Source organism: Lentinula edodes, assembly GCF_021015755.1.
Source record: "Lentinula edodes strain Le(Bin) 0899 ss11 chromosome Unknown C8R40scaffold_17, whole genome shotgun sequence".
Lineage (NCBI taxonomy): Eukaryota > Fungi > Basidiomycota > Agaricomycetes > Agaricales > Omphalotaceae > Lentinula > Lentinula edodes.
This window is the reverse complement of record NW_025764323.1, coordinates 90,542-105,868: the sequence shown is the minus strand read 5'-3', so window position 1 is coordinate 105,868 and position 15,327 is coordinate 90,542. Positions and strand designations below refer to the sequence as shown.

Below are 15,327 nucleotides of genomic sequence, written 5' to 3'. Positions count from 1 at the left end.
AATCCCGAATCGATAGACTGGGAGGCAAGAGAATTTCAACTACAGGGGGAGTGACCGGAAAGTGTTACAGATAAAATTTCGGATGAAGGCAAAAGAGAAGCAGGGATGATAGTAGTAGGAGAATGTGGTGAGTTCCAGGATTGATGACGGTTGCAGACCATTTTTTTGAGAATGGTTTTTCTCTGTTCGCGAGTGACGAGCAAGCACCGGAGATGCATCCCTACGGTGACGACCGCCTTATGAGGCTCAACTTAATTTACTTCGATGTTTCGGACGAACTTGCGATACGACGCAGCCGTAAAGCGTTCTATTGAATGTGGGACAATACTTTGCTGCATTCGCCGTCCATTCAGGCATTCAACCACTGATCAGCGGAATATACCCTGATATATACCTGCCATTTAAACAGTCGAAGCATGTCTTATTTCCGCGTCAATTCTGTGTATGGACCTACTTACATCCTTGAACTCTTCCTCTGTAACTGAATAACATATGCGGTATCGTCTGGTATCGTTAAAGATCGTTAATGACCTTACCACCAATTATTGATGCGGTCTAAAATCTCATGTTGTAACTGTGACAGGTTGGGAATTAAGTTTCTCTGTATTTCGTTCTTCTGTCTTTCATTCTTTCCGATTCAAGTTGCAGTCAAACAAGCTGGAATCCATGGTGCTTGGGCTCATCCTGGCTCATCAATGATGAATTATGTGAAGAGTTAATGTTGTTCTCAGGCTCTAGCGCCGGTAGGCAGTGCCGTCATCTAGCCTGGCTTCAGTTTGCGCCACGCTCACACCTCGATGTCCAGGGCAGGATATCAACCTCTTTCACAGTTGGTCGATGAGACAGAAGATGTTGATGTTACTGAAGAACTTCCCCAGCCTTCCACCCGTGGCCTTCGCCGTCCGGGACGTCCTGGGCATATAGACCTCACCAAGCTCGACAATGCTTTCAAGAGGCAAGTTTGCACTGCGTGCACAGCACACGTATACCTCAATATCTGATTTGCGTAACTCAGATGGACAGAATCAATAGCGCACAAGGTTAAGAAACGGAAGAAGAAGACCACCGAGCATTCGAAGAGAGAGATCTGGAGAAGTGTTTTCGAGCCCACCGTCGTCGGTAATGTTGTGGATGGAACAGTGAGTGAAGCGTGGTTTATATACTGCTTTATTTGGTTGAACACATGCTTGTGTGCAGGTCAAAACGCTTGACCACAATCCACCTATGACGCAGGCTGAGTTCGATGTGTAAGTCATTCAAGTTGTCGAGGACATGTCACCAGCGTTGATGCGAACATGCTCTTCGTCAGACTGGTACAATCAATACAGGACAGTATAGCTGAAGGTCTACACCCTAAAATGATAACGAAAGGCAGCAGTGGCTCCTATTTTGCGCGCGCAAAGGACGAGCATGGACGAGTCCGGACAGTTGCCGTTTTCAAGCCAAAAGATGAAGAACCTTACGGACGATTGAATCCCAAAACGACGAAATGGTTGCATCGGCAATTTCGCTGGTTAATACCCTTTGGAAGGTTAATAGACTATGTTTCATTGAATATTTTCACTCTGACGCTCCCTCCATCAAGAGCTTGCCTTATCCCTAATTTAAGGTATGGGATGACCTTCTCCTGGATTTTCTCACTCTAAGGTGTTCCCTTTTAGCTACATCTCCGAAGCGGCAGCATCATTACTCGACTCGCGTCTCCAACTTCATATTGTTCCGCCCACTCAGCTTGCGTCGCTGTCAAGCCCAGTGAGGGCGTCCAAAATATCCTTTTTCTGTGCTTACTCCCTGATCTGACAGGCGTTCTTCTACGACTGGATAGATCGAACCGCAGCAAAAAAAGGAAAACCTCTTCCCGTAAAGGTAATCTCCACAATTACTAGTCACCTCTCAAAAGTGATTACAACTGCCTTCCCTCCAGGTCGGAAGTCTGCAGAAATTTCTCTATCAGTATACAGATGCTTCAGAATTCTTACGGAAACACCCCTGGCCAGGACGTTCCATCGCTGATACTTTCGACGACACCTCGCATCGGCGGGGCGGTTTGACTAAGAAAGTGATCAGCGGTGTTACTGCCATTTGTGGTCGTAGCGGCGACGTCGACGAGTTTTACGACGACTACGAAGAAGAGCGACTATTTGATGCAACTGAATTTATGAACGGGCCGCGCGAATTCTATTGGACTCCTTCGTTGCAGAGAAGTTTCAGAGAAGAACTAGAAAAGTGGGTGCAATTTCTGCAACCTACCCGCTTAACTGATCATTTGCGCTGCCAGATTGGTTATTTTGGGTAAGCTCGCTGCATTGATTACCATACTGTCGCCAACTATCCTTAGATTATTTAATGCTCAACACGGACCGAGGAGCTGACAATTATATGATAAAGTATTGTGAGGGCGATGTAGAGAAACAATTGATAGATGTCGCCCCTTCGCGGTCAACGCGCGAGATGCCCCAGATGAGCGACCTTCGGCGAAGTGGTAGCCCAAACTCCACCCCAAAGATCAAATCCGACACTCTGGATGCAGAAACGGGTGATTATACTCGACAGCCCCATATTCATATAGCAGCCATAGACAATTCGCTGTCGTTTCCCCACGAGCATCCTCAAGGATGGAGATCTTATACTTATGGCTGGTTATACCTCCCGATTTCCGCTATTGGACAGCCTTTCTCTCAAAAAACTCGCCATCACTTCCTTCCACTATTAACTTCGAAGCAATGGTGGGAAGAGACTACGTTCCAGCTGGAAAAACTTTTTGCTGTGGACCCAGATTTCAACATGAAAATGTTTCGAGTACGTGAAAGGCGCTGCACCACATTTGAGACTTACGTTTTGCCCTACTAGCGCCAACTTGCTGTAATCAAAGGGCAAGCCTTGAACATTGTACAATCCTTGAAACATGACGTACGCGCAGGTTTTTCTCTAGATGAAGAGCTCTTACTTACGGGTTTCATTTAGGACGAAGGTAAAATTCATTTAAATCATCCTGATGTTGGAAGCTGAGCTACTACAAGGACCCTTGGAATTAACGAGGCGCACAAAGATGTTAGTATGGGATGACGAGATTGAGATATCAGGAGATGACAGTGGGCTTGATGAGGCCGTTCGTGATCTGAATGAGCCCACCTCATCCCCAAAGCTATCAATCAATTCAGTGCCTATAATTCCCCGCCGAACACGAAGCCAAAGCTCTAGCGGTGAATTTCCCCCGCCCATGCGTAGAATAATCACCGAGTCAGGTATCAATCGACCAGTTCCTTTCTCTTCCAAGTTCCAGCGCGTACATCCTGGAACAACCGGTGTCACAGTACTGGAGCATTTGGAGCGTCTCGATGCAGTAGAGGCTAGTCTTCAGAGGCTTGTTTCAGACGACAATGTAGATGAAGTCGACGTAGGCGAATCGCAAAACGTTCATATCCAAAATGAACCAACAACCTCAAATTTGCCCCCTACTTCACCGTTCTCGCCTCCTGGAAGTCCTCTGGCAACTGTACCCGAGATAGCTTCTTTAGAGTCTTCCATAACAGAAGAAGATTTAGTAGCGCTGTCGAAATCTACATCACATCTTGAGGGTTCGTCCACTATCTCTGGTCGTCATACTCGCTGGGCTAGTCAAGCGTTAGGGTCTGGTGTGGATTGGTTGCAGGAGAATGAGACACCCGTTACAAGGACAGTGATATCCGAGGTAAACCTTTTGTGCTGCAGCAGTTCCATCTCTGTGCTAACAGCTTCACTCAGAGATTGGAAATGGTTACTAAGAAGCCATTGTGCTCGTGTTGGTGATACAAATAGACAGGTATGAATTTTGAGAAGCGCGGAATAGACAAACTCGAATCCAGCATCGTCAAGTCGTGATCACTAGTGAGCAACACAGTTAATAGGTAAGTACATATCAGTAATTGTGATCTGAGGGTGAGCAACAAGCAGAGGATACCGGTCAGTAGCTGCATTAATGCAACAACGGAAGAGAGTCGACTGTTTCTGCAATGACTTCTACAGCGAACGTTAACATACATGTTATATAAAAGTATCGGCTCATAAAATATGCTGCTCACAAGTGTCGAGTTATTGCCGTTTTCAAAATAGTTGGCGCCTGATCTCACGACGTCAAATTTTTGCATGAATCAATCCCGACCTCAGAAACACGATTGTGGACTCAAATGTTCACCGAATTCTTTGATTTTTGGTGCGATACAAAGCGATAAGCAGCCGTTAGTGCGCCCCATAGTTAGCTTTATATGATCCCAATATTTTGAACACCTATATATTGGAGGTTCTATGACCTCCGAAACACTATAACTCAAGAAACAAAATTTGTAACGCTTAATCCTTATAGCATGTAGTCCTTGTGGATAATACCTAGTGCACCCCGGGAGAAATTTGTGCCCAAAGACTCGACACACTAAGTTTGAGTGCATGTACACTTCTGAGCCTTGATTCATACAATCTCATTACCATACCTGGGCCCTAATCAAGATTTTGGGCATGGGGCGCACTTAAGGCAGCCTAATAGCTTGAAATACTGCAAGGAATAGATCTCACAAATTTTGTTCCTTATGTTATAGTGTTTCGGAGGTCATAGAACCTCCAATATCCAGGTGTTCAAAATATTGGGATCATATAAAGCTAACTATGGGGCGCACTAACGGCTGCTTATCGCTTTGTATCGCACCAAAAATCAAAGAATTCGGTGAACATTTGAGTCCACAATCGCGTTTCAGAGCTCGGGATTGATTCATGCAAAAATTTGACGTCGTGAGAACAGGCGCCAACTATTTTGAAAACGGCAATAAATTGATAGTACTGTTCTCTTCGCATCGTGAACAGATTGGCTAAATGAGGCTATGCACGTATCTACCTTCTTCCAAATTCAACTCGTCCCTACTTGTCCTGGATGGTCCCGCCAATATCTAGCGCTGATATCGGCCACATTTCTGACTAAACCTAGAGGACAGAACCAGAGGGACGCGTGGTATGCCAAAAGGAAAAACAGTGGATTTAATGGCAAGCTTGTAAAGAAGGAGGACCATCCATGAAGATTTTTAAAAACATTTTAATCAATCATTCAAAATTCTGGTCGAGTCATAATTATCTTTGACTCAGGGAATACAATCTATAATTTTCGAATTTCTTGTACCCAGTACATCTATATAATTTCAACGGGTAGATACACCATACAATAACCATAAGCAGCCAAAAGAAATGTAGTCACGAAGTGTGATTTGAATATAATAGACCCCCCAACTGCCCCGCAGTGCAGAGGGTTGTGAAGGTCCTGCTGCCACTTTATCTAATAGATATTTTAATGGCTCACTGCGCAACCTACTTTCGACGTTTGGTCATACAACATCAAAAGCACATCCACCCGCCTGAGCATCAAGCTCAACGATTTCATTTAGACCTACGGAATGGTTATTTCATTAGTTACCTGTACAAGATATAGCAAAATCTTCATACCCATGACTTCGAAGAACGATTTTGGATCCATGCCTTGAGCAGATACCCAGTCTGTTCCAGTCTTCTTGAGTGAGTGCATAGCAGCTCGTAAAGCATGAACCATAGCGACACAAGAAACGAGGGAGAAGACTAGAGTTAGATGATTTAGTACGGGAAACCATCTATGAAGGGGGTATAAACATACTAATGATTTTGGCGCCCATTTGTTCTGCTTCGGGGTAAGTAAACGAAGGAGTCAGACCACCAGAGATAACATTCACAAGGACCTAGAGTAAAATTTCATGAATAAACGATCATCGATAGTCTTTGAAATAAAGGGGTAGTAAATACCGGTGTGGGTGCGAGCTCCGCTACTGTCTTTTCGAGAAGATCCTTGGTCTTCACTCCTTCGATGAAGCATACATCGGCTCCTGCAGCCGCGGCCAGTTTTAAGCGAGTCAGGGCTTCATCCATTCCCAAAACCTGAGCAGAGTCGGTCCTGCCAATGATGACCTAAAAATGGTACTCGTATCAAATGGCAAATGAAAGAACTGATGTAATCATACAAAGTCAGATCCTCCTGGTATGGAATCTCTAGCAATAACGGCAGCACGAATGCGGGTTAAAAACTCCTCTCGGGACACAACTTGCTTGCCCATCAAGTGACCGCAACGTTTCGTCTGAACTTGGTCTTCAATATGCATGGCAGCGACACCTGCTCTAGCATACTGTCTGACTGTACGAGCAACCATGGCCGTGCCTCCAAAACTATTGAATCGTTCAGTAAGTATATATCCTATGCCTTGGAATGAACTTGCCCTGTGTCAGCATCGGCGATCACGGGAACACTGGGATTCAAGCTAGAAACCATTTGGCCGGCCTGTAACAACAGAGCTTGAGCGCTAAGATAGACGAAGAGACCGAAGTTTAATCACCTCGACAAAGTCGTTCAGGGTAGCAATGGCTAAATCGGGCTGTCCCATTCGAGAGGCAGTAGTCGCGGCACCACTAATAGATGAATGATGTTAACAATTAAATTAAACAACATCCTGGGTAGTGATTCAATCTGACCTTTGGTATAAGCAGTCAAACCCAGCTTCAAGCGCACATCGTGCTGAAATTCCGTCACAGATTCCAGGTGCCACAACAATACCAGGGCGGGCAAGCATCTGTCGGAGTCTGGTTGAAGGATTGGGAGAAAGAGGACCTTCAAGGTAGTTTTTCGGGTCGAGTCTTGGGTTGTAGTAGATTGAGGGATCCCGTAGAGCCGTAGGCTCTTTGACCTCTATTTCCTGTTCGGCGCGGAGGGAATTCTCAACAGCAGTGTGATAATCAAGAGCAGGGGCCATTGCAAAAAGAAGCGGTGGTGACTGTTAAGGACACGGGTGGTGGTCAGAAAGTTAAGTATGGGGTTTGATACACAAATTAAACCATTTCCGTGTCCCTCTTATAGCATTGAACCGCTAGAAGCGATCAGGTCTGGACGTGACATGCAGAATGTAAAAAGAAATTACGAGTCACTCACTGCTGCATCGCGAGATTGATTACGGATCGCTGAATAGATATTCCGATGCTCATTGTCGGTCCAAAGTCAAATACCATACTGCTCCGCGCTAATATCCGCACAGGAAGGTTTACAAGCCAAGAAAGTCCACGTTTACAAAGGTCCATTTGAAGAAGGCTTCTAGCCGTTCTCGCACTGTGCGAATGCCAAGAAACACCTGTATTTGGGCGAAGACGGATTAGCATTCTAATAACACATGAATCTAGAACTGAGAAATAGGTGTCCCGAAAGTTACTGTATCCCATAGCTTTGGTGAGTGGAGATAGAGTGGAGCTACTCTCTGTGACGGACGTGTAGAGCACTTTGCCGTCCGCAAATCTTTGCACATGAACCAGACCAGGCCGAGGTCCGAATGTTTGAACATTTACAGGTGCCCTTGCAGACACGATTCCCTTGGTGATCGGTGGAAATTCAGAAAGGCCAAATAAAGGGAGTCTGTGCTAGTCTGCGGTGATTTTGGCGCATGTCTTTCTACAAATGGAGAAATGCATTCGATCTTCAAACTTTGGAAAATAGAAGCGCAAGAGGTATATATATTCAGATATGAGGAGAGGTTGGACTAGGAGGAGAGGCTTGACTAGAAGGAGAGGTTGGACTAGAAGGAGAGGAAGTTGGAGATGAAATGATACCAACCGATGATCTGAGTTGATTTCTGTTCTCAGCTGGTCTCGGTCAGCTCGCAAAATTCTACGCAGTAGTACTCAGTACTCAACGATCCACAATGTGGGAATGACTTATTACAGAATTCCCGATGCCATATTGAGTGTTGGGGAGTGATTCACCAAAAGAGTTTGACTTTTTTCCCGACAGTCGTTGTCATACGTAGTTGAAGTTAAACATTCAGTTGCAACACTGCACACTGCTGAGCAATGAAAAGCGTGACTGCAACCGCGTTCCGAAGCGGGCCATTGGCCGTGCTAACTCCGCCCATGTTCACCGACTCACTCCTTCCCTGCTCCTTCCTTCCGTGCTTCCTCCTAACGGAACCCAGATTTTTGTTGGTACACAGACACTTGTATAAGTAAACGCGTCTTTTGACCATTCGCGCTGGTGTTAACAATGCTTTCAGCTCAGACAATATCGGAACACGCTTCGAGAGACAGCTGCTGGATCATCGTTCATGGTATGTAGTGCCTTCTTGGCAGCTCGACCACTCAATCATTCCACTCTTTTTTCCCCAGGCAAAGTTTACGATGTTACCGAGTTTCTAGATGGTATGTAGCGGGGTCATCGTGCCTAGCTGGGCATCATCGTCTGACCATCCGTCCCAACCGTTTCAGAGCATCCCGGAGGAAGCAAGATTATTCTCAAATACGCGGGGAACGACGCCACGTAAGGTCGCGTGCTTCCGCCTATAGAAGTTTTTCCTGAAAGCTACATAGGGAGGCGTATGAGCCCATCCACCCGCCCAATGCCATAATAGATAACCTATCTAGTGAAAAACAGTAAGAACTTAAACCCCTCGAAATAGCTAGCATTCACAATTTACTGCTTTAGTCTTGGCGATGTGGATCCAAGCACTGTCACCAAAGTCGTGAAGGTGATCTCTGAAGCCGAAAAAAAACGCCAAGCCTTGATAGCCAAACGACCACCGCTCGATGAAATCCTGAATCTACACGATTTTGAGGTTAGGATGTCGATTGGTCTTACACGGCTTGTACTAAAATCAGAATAAGGCCATCGCAAAAGTGATACTGCCGGATAAAGCTTGGGCTTACTACTCGTCCGCATCAGATGATGAGATCACTATTCGCGAGAATCGCGCTGCTTATCAAAGGCAAGCTTTTCTCTGTCACAAGAGTTCTACCCGTCCTGATTGAATAATTCAGAGTCTGGTTTCGTCCACGGATCCTTCGAGATGTAACAGTCGTCGATTGGTCAACAACGATTCTTGGACAAAAGTCTAGTTTACCTGTCTATATTGTGCGCGTTTTTTCTAAATCCTACTCGGGGAACAATGTCGACGGTCATATCTATACTAGTCCGCTACTGCTTTGGGCAAACTTGGCCATCCGGATGGAGAGTTGAACCTTACTCGTGCAGCCGGAAAACACGGAGTTATTCAAATGGTTAACCTGATTCACTGCTCCGTAGTTCATTGCTTGAACGTGATTAGTAGGTTCCGACTCTTGCATCGTGTTCCTTCGATGAGATTCTCGATGCTGCACAGCCCGACCAGCCCCTGTTCCTGCAATTGTGAGCATAGCGAGACTGCGTTGCACCCTATACTCTAATCCTTAAATTTAGATACGTGAATCGTGATCGAAGCATCACCAAGCGATACGTTCAACATGCAGAGGCACGAGGAGTCAAAGGATTATTCATTACTGTAGATGCACCTCAGCTTGGTCGCAGAGAAAAGGACATGCGTATGAAATTCGTTGGCGACGACGCTGGAGCTAAAGTTCAAGAAAATATGTCTGGTGTCAAGAAGGATGAAGGTGTTGCCAGAGCCATTAGTGTATGCATTCCTTTAGCTATCCTACGTTTCCACATTCTTACTTTGCGTTTAGTCTTTCATTGACCCGAGTCTCTCCTGGAAGGATATACCATGGTTCCGAGGGATCACGAAGAGTACGTCAAGACCTTATAAGCATTCTTTGTCTCCTTTGATGAGTTGTGGAGTGTAGTGCCTATCATTCTCAAAGGTGTCTCAACACCTGAAGACGCAATTCTTGCTCTAGAAGCAGGAGTGCAAGGAATCGTTCTGAGTAATCACGGTGGTCGGCAGCTCGACACAAGTCGTTCTGGTCTGGAGAATTTGATAGAAATCGCAGCTGCACTAAAAACTCGTGGTCCATGGCCCAATCCTAATTTCTCTGTCTTCGTGGATGGTGGTGTTCGCCGAGCCTCTGATGTTCTCAAAGCGTTGGCGCTTGGTGCGTCTGCGGTCGGCATAGGAAGAGGGTTTCTCTATGCATTCTGTAGCTACGGGGAGGCTGGAGTAGAGAAAGCATTCAAGATTTTGGGCGTGAGTTTGTTTCATGTCGCAATCATCGTTGAAAGGGCTGAACAGTGCATACAGGAAGAATTTGAAATGAATTTGCGTCTCTTAGGTGCCAGGAATCTAAACGAGCTTGTACCTGAGATGGTAGATGCCAGTGCTCTCCAGGCGCATGTCAGTACGCCTAAGGACAATCTGTTCGATTCAACCTGCAAGTGTTTATTCTTGTCCTGCTTTTTTCCGAATTGGTACTTACACATATTATATAGATCAGCCCCTACGGCTGGCGGAGATCAAAGCGGCTAAGCTCTAAGAGATGGTGATTCGGGATGTTGCAGCATTGGTAACTTGTAGAACGAAAGTTGTATGTATGATAAAGTTCTGAATGTTTGGAATTGGATGTACTTTCTCGTTTTCTCTCTCTCTCGCTTCGGGCGCTTTGAATGATTGCTTGAGCCAGTCTTTACTGCGCGTCGGACGTTATCCATTATATTACACTCGATTATGCAAAACAGTCAATGAAGTCACAGTTTATTGTTTCGCCGTAGCACCTTGTTATTTGAAAATTTTCATCACCTCACTCTCCTTCCTTGCCTGCTTTACTAATGGTCGAGGGAGACGCGTTTCCTGCTGGCAGTCGGATTTCACTCTGGAGGATTACGCTCAATCTAAGAGTGGCAAGCAATAATTCTTCGATTCCGAAATCGACATTGTGTCTAATCATTTTCTCCGGGACCGTGTCGGTCAGGTGTCGGTTACAACGTTGGCGTTCGGAGCATCCCGCCCGCTGTGCATTATCTATTTCAGCTCGCTGTATGCCTTTATACAGTCAGCGTTCTGATGGCTACCCCTGTTGAATGGAAATTCTTATGTAGTAGTATCTGTGCATACTATGTTTATATGTACTGCAAATGGGAAAACGGTCCTTACAACAATTTGAGATTTGCACAGGTTGTCAATGGTAGACACTACAATAATACTATGGACGATTATGAGCGGATATGCCGTTGTGGAGTCGGTGTGTAATAAGGACAGGTGAAAGGACTTACTTCATCAACATATCCTGTGATGTCTTCTTTCCCTCCACCACCACCTGTCGCTGCTGGTTCATCTGCCTCAGCCCAAGCAGCAGCCTTTTCAACAGATCAACGGTACTGTCGTTCTTTATAAGTCCGTAAATATCATTCTTACAATGAAACATCCTATGCCAGAATATACTTTAGCAAAGAATCAAATACTTGGCGGTACGAAGAAGAAGATGGAGCTGAAATGGAATTTGACGCCGTCAAGGGCTTATGGGTGCCTCTTGTCCGTCCTCTCATGGACCGTTATTTCGAGACCACCGTAAAACGACGTCTATTTTCGACAGATTGATGAAGATTTAGTGAAAGCACAACAAGCTGCGTACTCGATTGCTGGTGTGGACGAATCCGTAAGTGTCCTGGCGATTTGTCTTCTCAATTTTCATAAACCCCGATACATCTAATTATTCTGTTCCTCCAATGACAGACGCCTGCTGCTCCTGTTCTCAGACGCGAAAACAAAAAACGCAAGGAACCAGAAGATTACACCTCTGCCACACCAACTCCCCTAGCCGGTCCTTCTATCAAACGGGGAAAACACGACAAAAAGGATAAGCCTCCTGCAGAGCGCAAGTCCAAGAATACTGCTGTCTATGTTACTGGTCTACCCGTGGACACGACTATGGACGAATTGGTGCAGTGTTTTTCCAGGTATGGCGTACTTGAGGAAGATGATGAGGGCGATCCCAAGGTGAAGATGTATGCAAAGGATGACGGCTCGTTTAGCGGAGAGGCACTAGTGGTGTATTTCAAGGAAGATTCCGTGGTGTTGGCCCTCAACATTCTGGACGAGAGTGAATTACGGCTGGGAGATCCATCGACGAGGATGAGTGTCGCCAAAGCCGATTTCGCGCACAAGACGAGCCAAACAAACGGTGCTGGAGGTGAGCCGCGGAAAACGGTAGACAAAAAGAAGGTTTCAAGAAGACTGGGAAAGATGCAAAAGTATTGTCGATATTCATTTGTCTTTTTTTATTATGAATTCTCATCATTCACTAGGAAGCTGGAAGAATGGGTCGATGAAGATGGTTTTGGTCCTGCCATGGAGCCCGAAGACAATGCTAATGTTGCCAATAAAAACGGCAGAGTGGTCGTTCTCAAGCATATGTTCACCCTCGACAATCTACAGAAAGATGCATCTTTACTACTCGATTTGAAGGAAGATGTCCGAGAGGAATGTTCATCTTTAGGGGAGGTGACGAATGTCGTCCTGTACGATGTAAGTACTACCAAATATATTTTCTAAATCTAAACTTATTCTCGCATAGAAAGAGAAAGACGGTGTGATGACCGTAAAGTTCCGCGACCCTTTGAGCGCAGCGGCTTGTGTCATCGTGAGCTTCTTACACTTCCCATTCAGGCTTAGGCTAACTGGATTTATCAGAAAATGAACGGCAGATTTTTTGACGGAAAAAGGGTAGAAGCTTCGCTCTACTCTGGCAAGCAGAGATTCCAGCGTAGTGGTGCAGGTGAGGATATCGAGGGTGAGGGCGATGAGGCTGAAAAGAAACGACTCGACGATTTTGCACAATGGCTATTGACGGAAGGCGACTAGTTGGACGTAGCAATGACTTATGTATAATCTAACAAGATTCTTGATTCCCGTTGGACAATCCGCTGAACGACATATCCATCTCCTTTTACTATTTGTACAATTGCAAAGGGAAGTATGCGTGTTGAGGATGAGGAGCATCAGGAGCTCTTTCTGGTCGCCATCGCGGGTATGAAAGTGTTAGTGTTGGTGGGAGTTTGGACTCGGAGTAGAGTTTTGTTGATTTGGTTATCTGGGAAATGGCTGCCGCGAGTTCGATGGGGTCTTGGGAAGTAGAGACGGCCTTGGAGCCCTCCGCTGTATCTCCTTCCGCTGGGGCCGCGACACTGAGTACGCAGTCAGTAGACCATACTTCGTCAAGATACAAGTGCTACGCACACTTGTGGAGTAGAGTGCTCAATCAACAACGAAGACAAGCCTGTCTGTGTTATCACGGAAAGCTGGGGGTAAGCACGTCGGACGTCTCGTTTCCAGTAGGGGTTTTGAGCGATATCGGAAGCTGAGAATATGGTTATTCAGAGACGCAGATGAGCTTGAGAGCACGCAGATAGTAGCACCTTTGGTAGCAGGAGTAGAGTATTTTTCAGGTCTTGAGCCTGGAGGAGGGAACCTGTTCACGCCTTGTAATGGCAGACCACTAGAAATCTCGGGATTGACAACGACAGCATCGCCTAGAATGGGATCTTTAGTATCAATTGTGAAAGACATTTGGACAATTCCTACGGAATCTCTTCCAAAAGCCTTTCGGACTGAGGTGATATAGAGTTGAGTCGGCAGCCTTCTTCGTGGCCATGGCTGAAGTCGGGAGCAACTGTTCGATTTGATAAGCGCCCTGAGAGCGAACTGTTTTTCCGAGCGAAGTCTGCTCCACAAACAAAATACATTCTTGGCCCTAGAAGGATAACTTTTCACGGGAAAAAGACTCAGGATGTCATTCTCAATGTCAAGAAAGAGCGACAGTACTCATGGGCGTGACAATGTGCAAGATATCCACAATTAAATCAGAACAGGAAGCGAGACTTTCTCCATTTTACTCCCATGTACATTCATCGACGAGAACGTAAACCGCCGATGAGCGCAACAAGAAGGAGGAAACTACTACTTTCCTATGCTCCAGACTGGTGAGTGCTCTTATATTCGTCTCATAGTTGGTGTTGATCACCCGCCTTAGGATTATCACGATTCTATTAGGGTATATCTCGTCCGGAGAATGCACGCGGTACCGCTGACGATCTTGCAGTGTTCTATTCTTTTTGCTGGATCGAATTCATGGGTTTTGGCGTGATTTCAGTGTGGACGATACATCGTATGAAATGCGTATATGCTGCGCCACATTGACTAACGATACTTTGCAGGCTACGACACCCTTACGCCGTTCACGAACGTGTTCCTGTGAGCTTAAATTGGACCCTTTGACACCTCCAGCGTTGACCTCGTGCGGTAACAGACGTTTGCGTTGGTTCTCATTTGTTTTGTAGCACCACTTTTGATTCAGCCCGTCATAAACTTGCTGTCAATTAGATCGTGGTGGGATTTGCATAATGGTCCGTGTCCTCTCTTCACCAGTGGGCAATGCTTATCATCTCTGATGCGCAGCGACTCTTGGACGTTCGTACCGATTTTCTGATTTCATACACCCTCCGAGTTGACAAACTCAATTTTTCATTGTCGCACAGTGATTCTCTCACTTGCTATGGCTGGTGTAGTAACTCAGTTCACCAAAGTTACAGTCGGTAGGCCTCGTCCTGGTATGCAACACCTCTATTTCATCTCTGTCTCTGGTGCCAATCCCGCATATATAGATGTCATTGACCGTTGTCAACCCCGCTCCGGCACTATCGATCCTACCTTCGGTCTCAGCACAGCGGCGATATGCACCCAAACCGACTTGTCGTTGTTGAAAGATGGTTTCCGCAGCTTTCCGAGTGGTCATAGCTCGTTATCTTTCGCCGGTCTTGGTTTCTTGGCTTTTTATGTGGCAGGAAAGCTTCATCTGTTCGACCACAAAGGCCACATTGTACGAATATTCCTGTTTATCATCGTGATCCGTACTAACCGTTCAAGTAGGGGAAAGTGTGGTTATTCCTTGCTCCTTTTTCAGGTGCTGCTTTAGTTGCAATCTCGCGGACCATGGACTATCGGCGCAAGTGTGTTCTCTCGTCTTCCGACATCTGTGACCTGATTATTTGTGCACTGTAGACCATTGGCAGGACGTTTTCATAGGCTCTATACTTGGCACAGTCATGGCGTATTTCTCCTACCGTCAATACTACCCCAGCCTATCTTCTGAATTGTGCCACCAGCCATATTCTCCAAGAATTGCGCGCGAGCCTGAAGTATTACCTTTGCATCACCGTCATCAACACAGCGAAACGTCCGCGCTTCCGCCGCGGACGAGTGCACCAGATGGGACTGTTCCAAGACCTGACCCAGGGTCATTGACAGAGCTTTGGGGGAATAATGCTCGGGTCGAAACGTCGGAGTACCATTCCGAAAGTCAGAGCGATTGATACCTATATCGTATGAACGGTGCTATGGACACGGATACGGAGAATCGGACTACTACCTACTACAGTATTGTACCCCGTATAAACACTGCAACTAAAACACTACGTTCATAATTTCGATGCGCTCAACGATACGCGATTGAATAATCTTGATACAAACTGCATACGTACACACCAGCTGTTCCAGGGAGATAACATTTCGAATCTCAGAGAAGATGAGTCCGTTCCAAGTGAAG

General features: G+C 46.0%; 6 protein-coding genes across 6 annotated transcripts; 4 read left to right on the top strand and 2 right to left on the bottom strand.

Annotated features, from left to right (window-relative positions):
• Positions 1-745: 745 nt before the first annotated feature.
• C8R40DRAFT_1103645 (phosphatidylinositol 3 and 4-kinase-domain-containing protein) lies at positions 746-4,066 on the top strand. The gene is made up of 12 exons (XM_046228032.1): positions 746-955; positions 1,016-1,139; positions 1,198-1,247; positions 1,310-1,531; positions 1,586-1,609; positions 1,662-1,752; positions 1,804-1,866; positions 1,925-2,204; positions 2,339-2,799; positions 2,851-2,910; positions 3,011-3,691; positions 3,745-4,066. Exons 1-12 carry the CDS (start codon positions 798-800, stop codon positions 3,787-3,789), a joined length of 2,259 nt encoding a protein of 752 aa, XP_046086426.1. The 5' UTR covers positions 746-797; the 3' UTR covers positions 3,790-4,066.
• Positions 4,067-5,345: 1,279 nt separating this feature from the next.
• C8R40DRAFT_1160657 (oxaloacetate acetylhydrolase) lies at positions 5,346-6,791 on the bottom strand (the record flags this gene model as incomplete). The annotated part of the gene is made up of 8 exons (XM_046230039.1): positions 5,346-5,407; positions 5,464-5,592; positions 5,648-5,729; positions 5,794-5,955; positions 6,009-6,210; positions 6,261-6,322; positions 6,378-6,450; positions 6,514-6,791. 8 exons carry the CDS (start codon positions 6,789-6,791, stop codon positions 5,346-5,348), a joined length of 1,050 nt encoding a protein of 349 aa, XP_046086425.1.
• Positions 6,792-7,658: 867 nt separating this feature from the next.
• C8R40DRAFT_197280 (glyoxylate dehydrogenase) lies at positions 7,659-10,409 on the top strand. Its single transcript, XM_046234312.1, has 14 exons — positions 7,659-8,129; positions 8,188-8,220; positions 8,287-8,338; positions 8,389-8,451; positions 8,504-8,633; positions 8,683-8,783; positions 8,836-8,929; positions 8,989-9,075; positions 9,126-9,202; positions 9,275-9,467; positions 9,520-9,580; positions 9,637-9,977; positions 10,032-10,161; positions 10,220-10,409. The coding sequence occupies exons 1-14, from the start codon at positions 8,066-8,068 to the stop codon at positions 10,261-10,263; spliced, it is 1,470 nt and encodes a 489-aa protein (XP_046086424.1). The 5' UTR covers positions 7,659-8,065; the 3' UTR covers positions 10,264-10,409.
• Positions 10,410-11,018: 609 nt separating this feature from the next.
• On the top strand, positions 11,019-12,587 carry C8R40DRAFT_1044953 (uncharacterized protein; the record flags this gene model as incomplete). Its single annotated transcript, XM_046224256.1, has 7 exons — positions 11,019-11,101; positions 11,162-11,258; positions 11,320-11,382; positions 11,460-11,977; positions 12,032-12,251; positions 12,301-12,366; positions 12,417-12,587. The coding sequence occupies 7 exons, from the start codon at positions 11,019-11,021 to the stop codon at positions 12,585-12,587; spliced, it is 1,218 nt and encodes a 405-aa protein (XP_046086423.1).
• An 88-nt stretch (positions 12,588-12,675) lies between these two features.
• Positions 12,676-13,377, bottom strand: C8R40DRAFT_1045310 (NUZM, NADH-ubiquinone oxidoreductase 21.3 kDa subunit; the record flags this gene model as incomplete). The annotated part of the gene is made up of 4 exons (XM_046224294.1): positions 12,676-12,910; positions 12,963-13,083; positions 13,142-13,255; positions 13,308-13,377. The coding sequence occupies 4 exons, from the start codon at positions 13,375-13,377 to the stop codon at positions 12,676-12,678; spliced, it is 540 nt and encodes a 179-aa protein (XP_046086422.1).
• A 245-nt stretch (positions 13,378-13,622) lies between these two features.
• C8R40DRAFT_1045337 (PAP2-domain-containing protein) lies at positions 13,623-15,094 on the top strand (the record flags this gene model as incomplete). The annotated part of the gene is made up of 9 exons (XM_046224297.1): positions 13,623-13,705; positions 13,756-13,776; positions 13,825-13,890; positions 13,940-13,976; positions 14,032-14,134; positions 14,261-14,332; positions 14,387-14,601; positions 14,652-14,733; positions 14,784-15,094. 9 exons carry the CDS (start codon positions 13,623-13,625, stop codon positions 15,092-15,094), a joined length of 990 nt encoding a protein of 329 aa, XP_046086421.1.
• Between the last annotated feature and the right edge of the window lie 233 nt (positions 15,095-15,327).